The 20,231-nt window shown below is 39.5% G+C and overlaps 1 protein-coding gene across 3 annotated transcripts in view; it reads left to right on the plus strand.

Annotated features, from left to right (window-relative positions):
- The window catches only part of LOC145981868 (aldehyde dehydrogenase, dimeric NADP-preferring-like), an 81,303-nt gene extending 61,538 nt beyond the window's left edge, over window positions 1-19,765 (plus strand). For all 3 annotated transcript variants that reach the window (XM_083115327.1, XM_083115328.1, XM_083115329.1), the window contains exons 10-12: window positions 7,467-7,602; window positions 11,079-11,232; window positions 12,745-19,765. In XM_083115327.1, coding sequence (XP_082971453.1) covers window positions 7,467-7,602; window positions 11,079-11,232; window positions 12,745-12,786 — 332 coding nt within the window. In that variant the 3' untranslated portion in view covers window positions 12,787-19,765. The remainder of the gene's footprint in view (window positions 1-7,466; window positions 7,603-11,078; window positions 11,233-12,744) is intronic.
- Window positions 19,766-20,231: the final 466 nt, after the last annotated feature.

Here is a 20,231-nt window from a genome sequence, read left to right on the forward strand (position 1 = left end):
AGGCCTTAGAAAGAGCATTTCGCGGACTAACAGCAGACGTCGCTCGCACACCATTGCCGATACTCTCGTGTCGTCTGCTCCTCAGCCGAACAAACAGGCCGAGGTAGCAAGACGCAGAGGTCACTCACCCTTCCAAAAGGGTGCAGCGAGTTAGCTGTGGCAACCGGGCTCGCTCATTCGCGGACCTGATTGGTTCTCGCAGACACACCCCCATATTGTTGTCTGCTGTAAGCCCGCGAAGCGATCTTTCTAAGGCCTTCTGCACTATAAGTGATTTACTGGGTTCATTGTACAAACCACAGCTCAACACATGAATACAACACACGATAGGAAACGCGAAACACACACGCGGAACAAGATCTCGCGAGAACGGAACAATTTTGCCACAACCACTGGATGCAAGGTTTTCTGTCAACGAAAGAACTGCTGCACCTAGATGGCGACACCCGTTCAATTCCAACGCTAGGTGACGTCACCGTTGCCATGACAACCGGCTAAAGTCTTCCGCAACCTGGCAGCGTCTGCTCTTGGTTTGTTTATGCTACGACGAACTCTTCACGTGCATAGCGCCGAGCGGCATATTATTTGAGTATTATCGTGTGCGTTCTGCTGGGAAATAGTTTAATTTAACAAGCAAATGGAAGAACGTCAATATTAATTTGAAAATTAGGTGAAAACATCTGCACTTGTTGCACTTGGCCAGCCGCCACTGGTATCGGTCAGTATCAGTTGAACTTTCTTCGCCGATACTATCCAATACCAAGAATTTTGAGTGACTAGAGCGGCCAAGAGAAACAACTCTTTGCCAAGATTTGTCCTTGTCAAAGGTTCATTCACCCTTCTGTTAGGGGTCCCGCACAGGAACTGAAATGCAACACCCTCCTGGGAAGCAGATGACAAGGTGAAAGTGCTGCACCCAAACGTGACATTGAAGGCACGTAAACGACTGGTGGTCAACACTATGTGGAAATAGAAAACATTCATAGCCAATTCTTGCTCGCAAACTTGTGGGGTAAGAACATGGACGTTTTCAAAACCAGCATTATCGTCATACTAGGCTCATTCCGGACTTCTTGGGAAAGGGATGAATGCCACTGTGCTCTGCCCTTCTGTGTGATTGTTGGCAGATACCGAGACTGCAGCGAGTTGTTTTTATTGCAAATGACAGAGAATAATGGACAGCAGGACATGTACAGAGTCGGCCAAATGAGCATTAATAAATATATAGGGTGTTTCAAAAAAGAATCATCCGATTTCAAAAGGCTATATCTTTTTTATATAACACACCAGGAACTTGGAATTGCTTTCAAAATACACGGCTATACATAAATTCTTACATAAAAAATGTTTATAAGTGCTCAATGTGACCCCCTTCGGATGCTCGGCATATGTCCATACGGTAGGAGAATTCATCCCATACAGATGCGAGCATGTCTGGAGTCACTCCTGCTGTGATCAGATTTCGCAGTTCATCCACAGTAGTCATTGGAATCAAGCTGTAACTGGGGGAAGAGGCAGTTCTCGCCATACTGTCGTCGAAATTCACGCTGCGCTGTTGTAAAAGGTTCACACACTTGAAAGCGCAGTACACAGAAAGCTTTTTGTTGCGACATCGCCATCTTGCTTGAATCTGATGCGAGCGCGGGAGGGAGCATGCTAGTGCTACCTGTCGGCAATCGTGTGAAACTCGCGAATATCCACTTCCTAACAGTACATTGTTCGTTGTGTTCTAGCGAACGGTTACTGAGTTAAATGACTTCAAAATTGGATGATGCTTTTTGAAGCACTGTTTCTGCATTTGCATATATTTTTGTCATTTTCCTTTCTCTCCAGGTTAATCCAAATGACAAGAATGATGTTTACATGAAACTGGGGATGATGAAATGAAGCAGGGACACCAAAGATTTTTCGGTGTAACTGCAACACTTTAAAAAGGCTTGCAACATTTCAAAAACTTTGTCTTCTTTATGCATCTCTGAGGGTAGAAAGAAATTCACATGAACTGTCGCAAGACATTTTAAAGTGCTATAAATCTACATGAGAATAATTTGGGAGTTATTTAATGTCATAAAAGGATGTGATGTGATGAGTTTTATGACTCAGTAACTAGCATTCGTTTTTTTAAACTGGAATTATACACTTGTTCGAATCACATCGCCAGGAAAACTACAATTCCTATTTTGGAATTATACAAGTAACGGCCTCGGTATCAGTTAGTTGGAATCTGTCAGGGTATCGGCAAGTAGTGGTATCGGCCCAGCCGATACAGAACTTGTATTATACACATTAGAAAAGTAGAACATTACATTACTTTTCGACATAATGACCATTCAAATTGAGGCACTTGTCATAACATTTTACAAGGTTTGAAATTCCTTCTGCAAAAAAATATCCCGCCTGGGAATGAATCCACCCTCTAACAGCATTGTGAAGCACATTGTCATTGTTGAAGCTGTGCGATTGAAGCCACTGTTTCATGTGCCTGAAGAGGTGGTAGCCGCTCGGTGCCAAATCTGGGCTATAGGGTGGATGATCAAAAACATCCCAACAGAACTACTTCAAAAGTTCTTGAGTATATCCAGTGGTGGTCTCATCGCCAGTCACAATTCTGTTAAGAAATTGTTCTCCTTCCTCGGCATAACGCGAGAGAAAGCCCAAAGCAGACCCCATTCAGTGTTTTTTGTGCTCAGAAAGGAGTTTTGGAACCCAACGAGCACAGACCTTGTGGTATCCCAACGTTTCTGTCACCACCTCATACAAAACAGTCAGAGAAATTTGGGGAAAGCGAACAGAAAGTTCAGATATCATGAACAGACGGACTTCACGGACCGTTTTGTCAATTTCCTGCACGAGTTCATTGCTGACTACAGATGGGCGCCCACTTCTTTCTGCATCGTGCACGTCAGTTCGTCCATCTATAAACGTGCGACACCATTCACGTACGACACCTTCACTCATCACGTTTGGTCCGTAAACATTACACAGTTCACGATGAATCGCAGCTGCCAAAAGTTTTTTTTGCACAGAGAAATCATATTACTGCATGCACTTCACATTTGGCGGGATTTTCTTTTGGAGCGTTCATTTTCAATTGTTATAGCGGACGAATCAACTCCAACACAACCTTCTCCTTCCACTGCTCACTGCTTACTGAACTATTGCACACAGCGCCACAGGACTGATGTCTCCATCCCCGGCTATTTCTCACACATGCGAAAAACGGAGGGTTTTTTTCCGAATTGCCCTTATATTAATGTTCCATTTGTGTACTCAAGAAATATTTGGTCTAGGAATTAATTCGTACACCTGGACAAGAGATGGCGTAACGAGCATATCGTCCCACAGTTCCGTGTAGCCACACATGTGTTGAAAACTCCTGTCAGCGCGCATCGTTCATAGTATAGGGCAGTTGATTGACGCGTCAACAACAGCATTTTGTAGTCAACTGAACATGGTGCAGTTCGTGCCAGATAAAGTGTTTTTCCAGGGTGTTCTGCTTCATCACTTTAACATGCAGAAAAGTGCTACCGAAAGTCATCGTATTTTGGTGGAAGTGTATGGTGACCATGCGCTAGCTGAGCGAACATGTCAGAAGTGGTTTGCACGGTTTAGAAGTGGTGATTTTGGCCTGGAAGACCAAGAGCGACCTGGATAGCCAAAAAAATTTGAAGACTAAGAATTGAGAGCATTGCTCGATCAGGATTCGTGTCAAACACAGGAAGAACTTGCAGAAGCATTAGGCGTTTATCAAACAACAGTTTCCAAACGCCTCAAAGCCATGGGAATGATTCAAAAGATGTCACATTGGGTTCCACATGAATTGAAAGACAGAGACGTTGAAAGACGAAAAATGATTTGCGAATTGCTGCTTCAAAGACAGAAAAGAAAGGGGTTTTTGCATCGCATTGTTACTGGCGATGAGAAGTGTATCCATTACGAGAACCCGAAACGAAAAAAGGCCTGGGTGAAGCCAGGTGAACCAGGTCCATCACAACCGAAATGAGATATTCACTGTGCAAAGGTTATGCTGTGCATATGGTGGGATATGAAAGGTGTGGTGTACTATGAGCTGCTGCAACCGGGTGAAACTATTAATGGAGAATGTTATCGACGACAATTAATGCGTTTGAAGCAAGCTCTGGCCAGGAAACTACCAAAATGGGAGAACAGACATATGATAAACTTATTTTTCAACATGATAATGCTCGCCCGCATGTCGCAAAACCGGTCAAAACCTATTTAGAAAATGTCGGATGGGAAGTTTTACCCCACCCGCCGTATTCACCAGACGTTGCTCCTTCGGACTACTACTTGTTCGATTGCATGAATAACGATTTGATTGGTCAGCGGTTCACTTCTTCAGAAGATATCGAAAAATGGGTCTCTGACTGGATCGCTTCAAAGGATGAGGACTTCTTTCGCCATGGAATCCGTAACTTGCCTGACAGATGGGCGAAAGTGGTGGCTCGCGATGGACAATATTTTTCTTAAGGTATTTATGTATTTTGTGTTTGAACTACAGCTTCAATGTGTGCGTAACAACCGCACGAATTAATTCCTAGACCAAATACTTGGGTGTTAATTCTTCTGTTTTGTTTACATACACTTTCCACATCACACTATCATTCTAGTACACCCCTCACAAATCGAGGATAATCTTCCCGATGGTGTAGTGGTGACGTCGTTGCCTTGCAATCAAGATGTCCTGGGTTTGATGCCTGGTAGAGGCGCATAGTGGTTTGGATCCCACTTTAAGCTGTAGGTCCAGTCCCAATTAGCCTATCTGCGTAAAGTAGACTACAGACTCAAAACAAATTGACATAACTCTCAACAAAAAAATATATCAAAACATGAAGTTTGTATTGCATGTGATAGCCAGAAATTAGATTAGTAAGGCACTTAAAAAAATGGCCACTATAATGTTAGCAGTGGCTATATTTTCTCCTCTAATTCCCATTTATCCCTGTAGGAGAAACTGGAAATAATTTTGTAAATCGTAAAAATAAGAATAATCCCACCTATAATATTCCTAAACAGTTTTGTATGTCTACATCAATGCTATGGATGGATTTCAGAAATTCCTGAACTCTGGAGAGAGTAAATAAAATTTTGAACAGAATCAATATTAAACTATAAAGTACACTACAGTCCCGTTTAACCGAATCCTGATTAACCGAATTGCTAAGAAAAAGCTGTTGTTAGTGCACGACAGTGTTCTTCAGTTAAATGAATACGTATTATTGTAAGCTTTTTGTTTATGCCCACACACTGAAGTACATATGTATATCAAAATACTGTACGTAATAAAATGTACGTACTGTATATGTATATAAAAAAAACTTTATTCCGGTTTAACCGAATTTTCATTCAACCGAACCACTATCAGTCCCATCAGATTTGATTAAACGGAACTGTAGTGTATAATGATATTATTATTGATTTATTCATACATTTCTTGTAACAATTCTTAAATTTTCAACTTAACTGCTTTAAAGGTTACGAATATTGCCTTCTGACCAAGTTCTGTTTCTACAAAAAAAAATAATTATGAGCTGATGTAAAAATGGAAAACTAATTGAGTTAAGGTTTGCATTTTCTTTCTTAAACTGTGCAATTTTTCATACTAATATTGTGTGTATATATACAGGGTGTACACAAATGAATATCGGAGTTTTAAACTTGTATAATTTCTATGCTATGCACATTACAAATATGAACAATATATGAAATGAAAGAGCAACTCACCAAATTTCGATTCTACACATGCGCAAAATTTGTTTCCCAACTCTGCCGCTTGGCGGACTCATTCTTAAAGATGGCGACTCCCGAGCATAAGTCTTTTTATGTGTTGGAACTCGCGAGGTCTAATTCAGTTCAATTGGCATACCTGCAAAGATTTGGAAGTGACTGACATCATCATTCGTAGGTGGTATAACCAGTTTAAGATAACAGGATGCCTGTGTAAATGTAAGAGTTCCGGACGGCCGCGTGTATCAGACGAGAAGGTGGAAAGCTTCAGAATGGCTTTCACTCGCAGTCCTAGAAAATCTGTGTGGTGGGCGAGTCAAGAACTAGCTGTGCCAACAATGACAGTGTGGAAAGTGTTAAGGAAAAGACTCCAAAAGAGACCGTACAGTCTGCAGCTGTTACAGGCCCTAAAGCCTGCAGATCATTTGGCTCGTAGGAACTTCTGCACACAAATTCTTCATCAAGAAGATGACTATTTTCTTAGTCGTGTGATTTTCAGCGATGAATCCACATTTCATCTAAGTGGAAAAGTGAACACACATAATGTTCGTATCTGGGGGTCACAGAATGCACAGGAAACTCTGCAGCACGTACGGGATTCACACAAAGTTAATGTCCTTTGTGCAGTATCTAAACAACAAGTTTATGGGCCGTTCTTTTTTATGGAAGAAACTTACTGGAATTTCATATCTAGACATGCTACAAAATTGGCTCTTTCCACAACTGGGGGATAAACAGCACATCATTTGGCAACAAGACTGCGCTGCTCCTCACTTTCATAACGTAGTGCGGGAATCGTAAATGAAGTTTTCCCCCATCGTTGGATCGATCATCATGGTGCAGACGACTTGCATCTTTTTCAGTGGCATCCAAGGTCCCCTGACCTCACCCCCTGTGACTTTTTCCTGTGGGGCTATGTAAAAGATCGTGTTTATGTACCACCGCTACCTGAGTTGAGATGCAGGATTGTTGCAACGGTAAAGTCGATTACACCAGACTTGCTAAGTTTAATGTGGCAAGAAATAGACTACCGGCTGGATGTGTGCCGTATCACGAATGGTGCCCACATTGAACACTTGTAATGTAGGTTATGAAAACTTGGCGAGTTACTCTTTCATTTCATATATGGTTCATATTTGTAATGTGTATAGCATAGAAAATGTACAAGTTTAAAACTCCGATATTCATTTGTGTACATCCTGTATATATAATATAGGATAAATTGTGTGTTGTAGACATAAAGAATAGATTTTTATGTACGTATAATCTTAATATGAGTGTTAGTGTAAAGCTGTGTGTTCACTCTCATTTTCAAAAGCCTTTGAGGACATTTCACTCAGGAGCTTGCAATTCATAGTTAGAGGCCTAGATTAGACAGGGGAGGTGTGTGCCACCCAATCAAACAATCCCATCCAACTGTTCCTCAGCAAGCAAGAAAACTTAATAAATAAGTTATTTTAAGCCAAATATACATTATTTGTATGGTATTTAGTGTGTACTAAATGCGACTCCCCACACAAAATATTCTCCTCTACCCCTTCATTTTACAAGCCTAGATGTAACTTGTTTTTCATTATTTTTGTAGGCAACACTTGAGAGAACATGAATAATTTATAGTTACCATCAATGTTAAAATTTGTCGTCTCTTGCACTTAAATCGGTAAGAATAATGCATTAATGTATGAATTTTATAATCAATAATCCTTATCAATTTCCAGTTGAAAATCTCCCGTTCGGAGGCGTTGGGCACAGTGGCATAGGTGCCTACCATGGCATTCATAGCTTCAACACGTTTACACATAAAAAGGGCGTTCTTGTCAGGAACTTCAACTCTGTAGGAGAAAAGCTCGGAGCGTAAGTATACGAGTGTTCTTACAGAATTTGTTACTAGCGCACATTCATTTTGAATTATCTAAACAGTTGTAAATGTTGATACACAAGCTTGAAAATTGATCTGTTTCACAGAGTTTGAAGTGAACTCCACGTATATAGTTTCAGTGTTTTTCCCAAAATTTTAGCACACTTTTCTGTCAATATACTTCAAGCTATACCTTCCAGTGACGTGCACTGAGGAGTAGCTAGTATAGCAGAGATAGATCAATCAATCTCACATTTCGAATTATATTCAAATCACAATATTTATTGTCTTGTTAAAGCCACAGTTCATATGCAACACTTTCTTTTCCACGCGCTTCTCGTCCATCGGTGTGATCCGCGGGCAAAGCTGGCTGGATACCCTAGCTCACTCTTCCTCCGCCTGACCAGTTTCCAGGTAGAAACGGCCGCGCTAAAGAAAAGGAAGATTTCTGCCTCTACCTCCCTTGCCTCCTCGCCCCCCGCTGCAATGGTTGAAAGCCCAGGCTTTCAGGTCCCCCAGTCTATCTCCTATAGGACAGATAGGGGATTGGTTTCATGTTAAATTGCTCCGGGTCACAGGAGAATTAAGTGGGGTTGCAGTGAACTCGAGATAGCCATTTTTTCAACAGACAAAATTACTTTCTGACTAAAACGTGACAGACTTTCATTATGTGTTATTCCAGTTAAATGATTAGAGATTATATTTAATGAAATGAAAGAATGGGGAGAAATTATTTTGTTATTATTATTGATTGAGTAAAATGAGGTTGTGTTTTGTTATTTAAGTATGCAATAGGTCATGGTTGTTAAATCTTTTGGTACGAGGGTTGTTCAAGGAATAAGTTTCCCTTTTTTTTTTTTAGAAAGTACGACCCCGATAAATGAAATGAAACTAGCAATGTGTTCTTTCGTCTTTCCTCTACATTTACACACAATGCAATGTTCGTGCACGGCACGTGATTAGCGTGAGTCATGCAGTGAGAAACGTGCCCTGGCCATAAGGAGTAGCGAGTCACGGCGGAACAACGTGTTTTGGCGGTGTGGAGTAAAGAAGAGATTCCTTCTGTGATCCTGTATGAGTGGGCAAATGATCTTGCTCCTATCGACATCCACAGCTGGTTGTTGTTTATGGAAAGTCTGTAATGTCAGTCAGGTTTTATCGCGTTTGGTCCCATGTCAACTCACTGCAGAGCATCTCACGACACCTATGCCATGTTGCCTGGATTCTCTGACCCGGTACCACAATGAAGGGAACAACTTTCTCTGCCGTATTGTGACTTAGGATGAGGGCTTCGTTCATCACTACACTCCAGAATTCAAACGGACGTCGATGGAATGGAAACAGCCGTGAAAAGTGTTCTTCGTTCCCTGGACCCCGAATTTTTTGCAGATGGCTTTCAAAAACTTGTGCAATGATGGGACAAATGCTTGTGCCACCTTGGAAATTATGTTGAGAAGTGACAAAGGACCGTGCTACTTGGTGCAACTTGATTTTTGTCTGTAACTTAAGAAATACATTTTTTGCAATATAGGGAAACTTTTTCCTTGAACGACCCTCGTATTTACAGTTAAACAAAGATTTGTTAATAAACTTTGAGAGTGTATAATATGTTTTTAAATTGATCAGCGTGACTATCTAAAATAGCACATTACAATACTTTCCACTGTGTAAACATATAAACTGCACTGTGCACACAGGACTTCAACTATGCCATAAGTGAAAGATCTTGAAAACAACGTGGAATTTAAAATATCAGTACTTCGATTTATCTGCCCCAAAATATTTGTTCTAGGAATTAATTCGTGCGGTTGTTACGCACACATTGAAGCTGTAGTTCAAACACAAAATACATAAATACCTTAAGAAAAATATTGTCCATCGCGAGCCACCACTTTCGCCCATCTGTCAGGCAAGTTACAGATTCCGTGGCGAAAGAAGTCCTCATCCTTTGAAGCGATCCAGTCAGAGACCCATTTTTCGATATCTTCTGAAGAAGTGAACCGCTGTCCAATCAAATCGTTATTCATGCAATCGAACAAGTAGTAGTCCGAAGGAGCAACGTCTGGTGAATACGGCGGGTGGGGTAAAACTTCCCATCCGACATTTTCTAAATAGGTTTTCACCGGTTTTGCGACATGTGGGCGAGCGTTATCATGTTGAAAAATAAGTTTATCATGTCTGTTCTCCCATTCTGGTCGTTTCCTGGCCAGAGCTTGCTTCAAACGCATTAATTGTCGTCGATAACATTCTCCATTAATAGTTTCACCCGGTTGCAGCAGCTCATAGTACACCACACCTTTCATATCCCACCATATGCACAGCATAACCTTTGCACAGTGAATATCTCATTTCGGTTGTGATGGACCTGGTTCACCTGGCTTCACCCAGGCCTTTTTTCGTTTCGGGTTCTCGTAATTGATACACTTCTCATCGCCAGTAACAATGCGATGCAAAAACCCCTTTCTTTTCTGTCTTTGAAGCAGCAATTCGCAAATGGTTTTTCGTCTTTCAACGTCTCTGTCTTTCAATTCATGTGGAACCCTATGTGACATCTTTTGAATCATTCCCATGGCTTTGAGGCGTTTGGAAACTGTTGTTTGATCAACGCCTAATGCTTCTGCAAGTTCTTCCTGCGTTTGACACGAATCCTGATCGAGCAATGCTCTCAATTCTTCGTCTTCAAATTTTTTTGGCTGTCCAAGTCGCTCTTGGTCTTCCAGGCCGAAATCACCACTTCTAAACCGTGCAAACCACTTCTGACACGTTCGCTCAGCTAGCGCATGGTCACCATACACTTCCACCAAAATGCGATGACTTTCGGTAGCACTTTTCTGCATGTTAAAGTAATGAAGCAGAACACCCCGCAAAAACACTTTATCTGGCACGAGCTGCGCCATGTTCAGTTGACTACAAAATGCTGTTGTTGACGCGTCAATCAACTGCCCTATACTACGAACGATGCACGCTGACAGGAGTTTCAACGCATGTGTGGATACACGGAACTGTGGGACGATAAGCTCGTTACGCCATCTCTTGTCCAGGTGTACGAATTAATTCCTAGACCAAATACATTAAACATCTTACATTATTAGCTGGAGAATCCAAACAATTTTGATTAAAAGGTAATTTTTATTACCTATTATCATATTAATGATGTTTTCCTGCATATCTTTACACTAATGTTAACATCCAATGTACATTTGCTAAGTGAACCGAACTGTTTGCTGTGACTTGTCTAATGACTCGTCATGTTTCTGTCACAACAGTACATGTTTATGGATTATGTACAGTCCAATAAAATTCTTAAAAAACAAATTTTGAGTGTATATAATAAGACATAATTAGGAGTATGCCTTTTCCTTGGGCATCCTAATGATCATATGTTTGTCTTGTTAAATTAAGAATGGTTAATTCATATGTAAAACTCATGGATATGTGCACATTTAAGAATTCTATTCACCTTTTCTTTCAGTTTCCGATACCCTCCGTACTCGGAGAAGAAGATGAACATGCTGAATGCTCTCTTGAAGAAAAGAACTTTCCCCATAAGCTTTAAATATGTCCCTCATATCGTCATGTTTGTCCTGGGCTTAGTTGGTGCGTACGCTATCAAAGCAGTATCCAAGGTAAAGTATGCCAAATCTATAATTTTAGAAGTATTTGAACTACAGGTCATATCCAAAAGGAGAACATTAGGTAGACTTGTTTTTCAGAATGAGTAAATCCCAAATTAATCCACCATAGGTTCCAGACTGGTACCTTACCGTAACCCGTAGATGGTCAAGTCTCGTGCATGTGGTCGCTTCCCTGATGGCGCAGTGGTAGAGCCTTTGCCTTGTAATCAAGGGGTCCTGGGTTCGATACCCAGGGAGGCACATAGTAGTTCGGATCCCACTTTAAACTATAGGTCCAGTCCCGATTAGCCTTACTGTGCATAAAGTGGACTTAAAACACCAACTGAACATCAACATCTTGTGCACGTGGATAACTTCTCCGGCCAGGACTTTCCAAGCATGTGCTTTTCAAACTTGCCACGATGTACAAAAAAACAAGAACTAATTGCAGAGGTGAAACAGGTTTTCTTTTCTTTCAAAGTCTTTTAGCAGCGGTGAAATTTATACAGGGTGGGCCAAAAGTCACGAAGGGGTTATAACTGGGAATAACTTTTTTATTGATCATTAGTTTCCAATGAGATTTCACAGACTTGAACACCAGGAATGGGAGATTGTTTACACTTATGTGTGGAATATAATCTCAGGTAGGTGTCCGCCATTATGGGCCTCACAGATACATGATGCATGACAGGGATCAACACTTCTGGTCCGAGTGCCCGTATTTCTGCACGAATATTGTACTTGAGCTGTTGTAATGTTTGTGGTTTGTTCAGATACACTTTGTCCTTCAGAAAGCCCCAAAGATAATAATGAAGCAGAGTGAAGTCAGGCGAACGGGAGGGCCAGTTGATGTCAGTGTTTCTCGAGATGATGCGATGGCCGAAAATGGTCTTCAGAGGCCCAATTGAGGCACGTGCCGTGTGTGCTGTGGTCCCATCTTGTTGAAACCACATCTCAGGCATGTTCTCTACTGCAGGATGCACAATAGTGTCAATCATGTTTCGATATCGATGGTAAAACCTACTTGAGATTATATTCCACACATAAGTGTAAACAATCTCCCATCCTTGGTGTTCAAGTCTGTGAAATCTCATTGGAAACTAATGATCAATAAAAAAGTTATTCACAGTTATAACCCCTTCGTGACTTTTGACCCACCCTGTATATTACATCTCCCAATAATGAATGTTAAAGGAAGAAGAAAATCATTAAAGAAGAATGCAGAAATTGGTATTCACCAGACACCTGTAGCAGTGGTAGATTCTGCTGTGTTCTGTTATTCTGAAAAACCTAAAGGCCTTGTTTGACTTGAACAACCCTCGTATATAAGTTTCGTAAAATGTCATGTATGAGTAAGTTTGATATTAGTATCAGCAAAACTACGCATTGGCTCATTCGTAGTTATCTTATTTCTACTTTCGCTGTAGATGCATAGCCACTGAAAAAGTTACTTGTTGCACTATGATAACAACATTTACTTTGCGTTATTAGTTTTGTATTTATTTGCCTTCTTTTCTTTTCCAGGCGGCAGGTTTTGTGGAAAACCTTCCAGAGTTCTTGCGTTGATTGCCAGGTGAAGTTTTGGTTGTGCTCTGAAGAGACACCTAGGAACGTGGGCCTTATAATCCTGAGTGTATTATATATGTGAATACAAGGTATTGTCTTGGTTTTAATTGGGGCATTATAATGTGGGCTTAATGTATATTTTGTTGTATGAAATAAGTCTTGAGACTTAATTATTTGTGAGTATGTGTACTACTTTCTTAATTGCTGATTCATTTCAGTAACCAGTGATGGTATCTTACCTTGACTAGTAAAAGAAAGCATTCAGTACCTTTTAAATTTGGTAAGAAAAACTGTGACATATGGGGCATTCCTTTGTCACGGGCAGGACATGTGGACTACAATTTTGATATTAAAGTAACTATTCTACTGATAGTTAAGCAAAATTTTTCTTACAGTTTCTGTCCAATGAAATATGAAACTTAACGCTGTTGATTAAACATAACTACCCTTAAAATACTTTCCCAGATTTGTAGCTAGAAGTGAACAATTTTGTGTCGCAGGTGGGACAGATGAAACGCAGCCTGTTTCATAACATGAAATTTATTTTAATTTCTGTTAATTGTCAAATGATGAAAACTATAAATTATTTAAGATAAAGAGAGAAGGTAATTGGCCTTTGAATAACAGTTAAAGGAGAAATTAATTGGTTTTTGGTGTTACAGTGGGACAAAATAGAAAACACAAGTAAATCAAAAAGTTAAAATAAACGAACAATATGTAAAATACAGTTTGGAGCTGAGAAGACTGCGAGTGCGGGGTGAGGTTCAGGGTGAATGGGGAGGAAGTGTGGGGAGGGAAGCTTCGACTTGGTGTTCAATTTTTCAGTGTTGCCAGACATGCAGAAGTCCCTGTAGGAAAGGGGGAGAATCTGATAATGGAATCTGGACTTACAGTGTGAGGAGCAGTCTGGCATTCGGAACCATTCATGAACCTCCAGCCACGGGACATCTCAAAGACTAGCAACGGCATAGGAATTCACACTTCTTCCGTGTTTTTGGAAATAAATTTGTTTTAAAAATCGAATGAATGTTCTGGCGTGTGTGTATAAGTAAACGTATATGTAACAGTTGGGCTGAAAAGTTCGTAGGCTGACTCATAGATGGCGTTACTAGAATTAAATCCATGTGATTTTTACATAGTACTAACCTTCAAAAGATACGTGTATAAATTTCACAGCTGCCGGATAATTAGTTCGTGAGATATGGCATTGTGAGTGAAGCAACTTTTGTTATTGTGAAAAAATGGATAAAAAAAGAATTTCGTGTGTTAACAAAGCATTGCTTTTTGGCGAAAAAAATACTGTTGAAGCCAAGGCTTGGCTTGATAAACATTATTCGGACTCTGCACCAGGAAAATCAACCGTTGAGAAGTGGTTTGCTAAATTTAAACGAGGCGAAATGAGCATCGAAGACGATGCACGCAGTGGACGCCCCAAAGAGGCTGTTACCAACGAAAACATCAAAAAAGTCCACAAAATAATTTTAAATGATCGTAAAGTGAAGTTGATCGAGATAGCTGAGACTTTAAAAATATCAAAGGAACGTGTTGGACATATTGTGCATGAATATTTGAACATGCGAAAGCTGTGTGCAAAATGGGTGCCGCGCGTGCTCACAATCGACAATGCACCGTGTCACAAATCAATGAAAACGATGGCAAAATTATATGAATTAGACTACGAATTGCTTCCCCATCCACCATATTCTCCAGATCTGGCCCCCAGTGACTTTTTCCTGTTTGCAGACCTTAAAAGAATGCTCGCTGGAAAGAAATTTAGCACTGATGAAGAGGTAATCGCCGAAACTGAGGCCTATTTTGAGGCTAAAGAGAAATCGTACTATAAAAATGGCATCGAAAAAATGTATGACCGCTATAATCGTTGTATTGCCCTCGAAGGCAACTATATTGAATAATAAAATCGAATTTTGTCAAAAAAATATTTTTTACTATGTTAGCCTACGAACTTTTCAGCCCAACTGTTATAGAGCAGACTATATCTAGTAAACTGGGTCGCTGAAGGTTAACTATGAATAGAATTAACATGCAACGAAAAGCGGGAAAGCCAGCTCGGGGGTTGAGCAAAGGTTTATTCAGAATTTTTTTATTTGAGGGATGTAAGTTTGTGTTTATGGGTGTGAAAAGGTATACTTACAACCAAAATGACCATAAATTTGTCCTTTTATAAAAATTGTGTGGGGTCTTAGGGCATAGTTGGTGGATAAATCACTGGGGCCGAGACATTACAACTTCATGTTCCTTAATCCGAAAGTTGCAGAAAAGCGATGCTACATACCAAAATGTAAATACAAACGAGAGAGAAAATGCCCTACCCTGCATAAGTTAAAATTAATTGATCCATGTCCAGGAAAGAAGCATTAACAAGGTGCTAGGAAATACACAAAAAGCATGCACACACCCTTACTTTCTTAGTCACGTTGGAAGCAGATTGCTTTGATTTGTGAAGTTTCATTCCATTATTAGTATTGCTTTCACTTGTTACTATGTAATATGTTCCATTCATTTGCAATGCGTTTTCGTACCATGCCTTTTTTATTTATGCCGCTGCCACCCTGAAAGGAAGACGAGCTGGCTGTACACGGGGACAACAGGCAGGTCAGCTTTGCATTCCTCAGGCTCGCAGTCTTCTCAGCTCCCAACTGTACCTTCTTCTTTCTAATTTAATTATACGAGGGGAGAGTGAAAAGTTTTGAGCCGCATAGGGAAGGGGTGTTTGAGCTACAGTTTCTCATGATTTCTCTTCATAATCTCTATAATCACCCCCCAGATCAATGCGCTTATGCATTCTGTGCTGCAATTTGTTTACAGTCATCTGGTAGAATGATTTGTCCTGAGTCTCGCACCTCTGAAACCACCTGCCGTCCTTGAAGTGAATTTTTCATAGCAGGGAAAAGATGAAACTCTGACGGGGCAGGTGTGGTGAAGCCTCACTCGACCAAAGCAGCCTGTGCAGCCTTCCCGACAGATGTACCGAATCACTGCCCTGTCGGCCACGTGACACTTCATTCATTTTTAATCTAAGAAAAAAATAGAAGAAAACGTGTGAATTTCATAAAAGTTCGCACAGCGTCTCCTAAATTTCAAACCTTACATCCTCCTAAATTCTAACTACCTAGCATTCCTTCCATGTGAGGCTCAAAACTTTTCACTCACCCCTCGTACATAATACTTGAATTTTTATGCAAATGATAATTTTAGATCCTTTACTCAGAAGATAGGATGAAGTTACAGCACTGCATTTAGTTTTAAAAATTGAGGTTCAGGGTCACTTTACATGGAATGCCCCAGATGCTTTACTTGTAACTCAAATTACGGGATGAACATGTGTGTTCATGGTTGGTGACTGTGAACTTTTCCAGTAACCATCTTTTTTTTTGTTTCCCAAAGACTACTTAAAAAAATATCCAATACAGTCAGTCGTATTGTTGCTAACAATGAGCACCCTGTTGTGTTGGGAGAGGAGAACCACAGGAAAACTTTCTCACCTTATTGTTAGAATCTGTATGTTGTCAAAGATATATAACAATCTCACGTTACGCCATTGGTGTTCGATGAAGTCGCCTTTGCGTTTTGTCAGCATATGCCAACAGTATCAAACTTCTTGTACAAAACAATACATTTCTCTGCATTGGATTCGAATTATTTCATTAAAGATTTTTCTTTAAAATATTTGATTGATGTGCAATACTGCAACTATATCAGCAGCTGTCACTACAGTGAAACTTCAATTTTACATTTTTCAGAGGCCAACCTAAAAAAACTTAAATTGCAGGAAAATGTAAAATCTAGGAATATTTTATAACATATTTCCTATGAAGGTTGAATGTACAGGGTGACAATTAATGAACTATATGAAATAAAACTGAAATTAGTGACAAACCACGTAGTACACAAACTGTATTGCACATGTAAACGGCACTACAGACATTCGGATTTAGGTTATGACATGTTCAATATGTCTGCCATCTCTGGCGATGATGTGGGGCAGACGAACAGCAAAATTCTGCATGACCCGCCAAGTGTCGAAACATCGATGACCTCCTGAATGGCAGTTTTCAGCTCGGCAATGGTTTTGGGGTTATTTCTGTACACCTTGTCCTTAACATAGCCCCACAAAAATGAGTCACATGTGTTCAGATCCGGGGATATGGTGGCCAAGCGAGTCCCCTTCCAGTGGCCTCTGGGTATCCCAGAGCCAGAATGCTGTCCCCAAAATACTCCTCCAGGACGTCAAACACTCTCATGGTCCGATGAGCTCCGTCTTGCATGAACCACATCTTGTCGAAATCAGGGTCACTTTGGATAATGGGTATGAAATCATTTTCCAAAACAGTCACGTATCGTGCAGTAGTCACCGTGCCGTCAAGGAATATCGCACCGATTATTCCATGACTGGACATTGCACACCACACCGTCACCCGTTGAGGGTGGAGAGACTTCTCGATTGCGAAATGCGGATTCTAAGTCCCCCATTTTCACTTGCAAATGGGCGACATCAACACGTTGCATGCACATGCGCATACAAATTCCCATCATGCCCTGTGGCCAGCCACGCAGTTTGGACATCATCACGCGAACCCTTCAGAAATTATGACGGTTTTATTTCATATAGTTCATTAATTGTCACCCTGTATAATGTGGGAAAATATAAAATTCGGGAATGTTAAATCAGACTTCCACTGTAATTACTTGCTTTCACCTAAAAATAGAAGTAAACAGCTTCTTGTGAAGCATATTTGGACATATATATTTAAAATTACAAAGGTAAAGGTAAAGTGTTCCCCTGTGCATAGCACCACGCCATGAAGGCGTATAGGGGGTGTGGGGGTAAAATTACATGTACATCTAATTGTTAATATAACAAGTAGACATGGTAAATGTGAAGTACGTCTTGAAGCTTTCCTGGCGACGAATGCTGAATAGATTCTCTCGGGCTATCGACCAGGTGAGTTGTGGAATCGATAGCCCGAGAGAATCTTTTCATCATGATAAATGCGATTGCTCTTTACTTAAGTTAAACACTGTGTTGTATTTATAATGTTCTAAATGCAGAGCCATGAAATTATGCAGGTGGCAGAAGTTCGTCTGTTGCCACGTCGGAGCAGAACCCCGTGTGTTCGGAGAATTAAGAGAATGAAAGATCTCGTTGTAGAGTTGCTCTTTGTAATCCACGTGATCCAAACTGACAGTATTTGCTTGAAAGTGCCCCGGAGAGGGTTGGTCTGATGCTTGAATTAGGCAATGCAGTCTGACGGACGTTTCCGCACAGTGCAGCAACTTCTGTCCCTCTCACACTTTGCTTTTCCCATATGTGGCACCAGTGCCTATTCTCATGGCCATGCGTTTAGTAGTTTTTGTAACTTATATGTTTCAATGTGCAATCTTTTCATTAATATTTTTCACTTTTTGATAGCTATGAGAATTTTTAAGTCTTTGGTAACATTTTAAATAAGATGTAATTTACTTTGAGGTAACATGTGTGGGAATTTAATCGAAAGCAAGCCTTTCATTACTTCATTGAGATGGGAATTGTGCAATAAGAAAGTGGGCCCGGTAACAATTTAGTGATTTTTCAGCTATTGTGCACGTTCAGTATGGCCGAGGTCAAGAATATGTGAAGCCCTACCCCCTCTTCCCCCAGACCCCCAGTGCACACTTTATCATTTTTATGTAAACGAGAAATACTGATTTGTACAGAGTGAAGGAAGTCCATTTTAATATGGATCTGACATTCCTTGTCCAATCCATATTAAAACTATAGAACTGCAGTTTATGCTTTCTAAAATCTTGTCAAGCTAATTTGTAGCCAGAAAATTTCTCACCTAGCAGAGTAAGTATGGCATTAGCAATGTCAAGTATGCAAATTCTTGGGCTTTTCGTAAACTTCGGATTAAAAAGAAAAGGTTCTGTTGCCAAATCTGGCAAGTATGGAGACTGTACTAAAGTTGTCGTAGATTATGTCAAGAAAACAAGTGCCTTGTAACGTCTTAGAACCCACCAAGATTTCAAAAGATTGTTGCCAGGATATTTACACGTAAGATTTGAAATAACTTTTGTTTTTTTATACTAAAAGTTATCCAAATTATATATTTTGTTTACATGTTCAAAATATTGAGAGCCTAAAGTTTTATCCATGATTAAACTCCATTGATATATTATATTACCTATGATAATGTGAAATTACAGAATTCATGAATTTTTGGAATCAATTGTGGAATAGTTTAATGTTCGTTCAAGTCCACTCTAGATTACACTGTAATACAGCAGACCAGATTATTTTTTTCTTATGCAGTGATTTGGCAGGCTAATTTATATTGCAGTCTCATCCCAATTTGAATTGTGGTTCTTGAAATCGTAACAACAAGACTTAAAAAACTTGATGCCTAGAAAATATCATCTTGCGTATCATTTTGAAATGTTAAAATATATTATTTTTGTTTTATATATATATATATATATATATTGCTTCTAAATACATGAACATACCTGAAACTCATTGTGAATGCTCACATTATATATGTAACATTTTATACATAGTGTAATTTGAATATAGACTGAATATTTTTCCATCACAAATGAACTGAATTATTTTTAAGATCTTTTATGATAGTGTTTTTAACAGTAAGAAACCATTGTTTATTTACTTTTTTCAGTTTTATTGAACTACTAAAGGTTTGCTCTAATTTAGTGTATTTTGTTTATTATACCTTTGGACTCGTAGTGCACATTATTATTATTTTTTTTACTTTTACTGTGTATATATGTATTTACATGAGGCTGCATTTTGCAAATTAACTGAAATGCATTGTTGGAACAAAATGCTAAAATGTTATATTTTTATTTGTTGAACAGTATAAAAGGCTGCCTGGTATAAAATACCTATTATTTGATTAAAGATTATTTTCTTCATCACCAGTGGTTGATAATTCATGTTATAAGGAAAATAAAAGTTTGTTTATTGGATAAATGTGTTTTTAATATAAAGAAATTTATACAGTGAAACCTTGATTATACGTTCCCTAGGAGCCTGTGTCTAAAGAAACATAAATTGTGAGAAAATGTAAAATATGAGGAACAATACAATGTTTGTCTGAATAGCAACAAGAAAGGTCAAATGTAAGCGCAGTGAAGTGAAGCCAGGCAATATAAAAATTGATTAAAATTAAAAATACATAATAAATTTATTTTCATAGCCCTAGAAAGGTAACATAGGCATACACCCTTGTGCAAATTAATTGAAACAAAGCATGTTTTCTACAGTACTCGCAATCATGTACTCAAAACAAACACGAAAAGTCAGTTAGATCATTTATTTTGTTGGCTGATGCAATCATTACGTCAGGTTACTGTATTGCATCACATTTGAGAATGCTGTGCGATCGCCGTAGTGTTCATTGACTGATGCAATCGTGACGTAAGCAGCTGCA

This window comes from Lepisma saccharinum, chromosome 30 (genome assembly GCF_977018435.1).
Source record: "Lepisma saccharinum chromosome 30, izLepSacc3.1, whole genome shotgun sequence".
Taxonomy (NCBI): Eukaryota; Metazoa; Arthropoda; class Insecta; order Zygentoma; family Lepismatidae; genus Lepisma; species Lepisma saccharinum.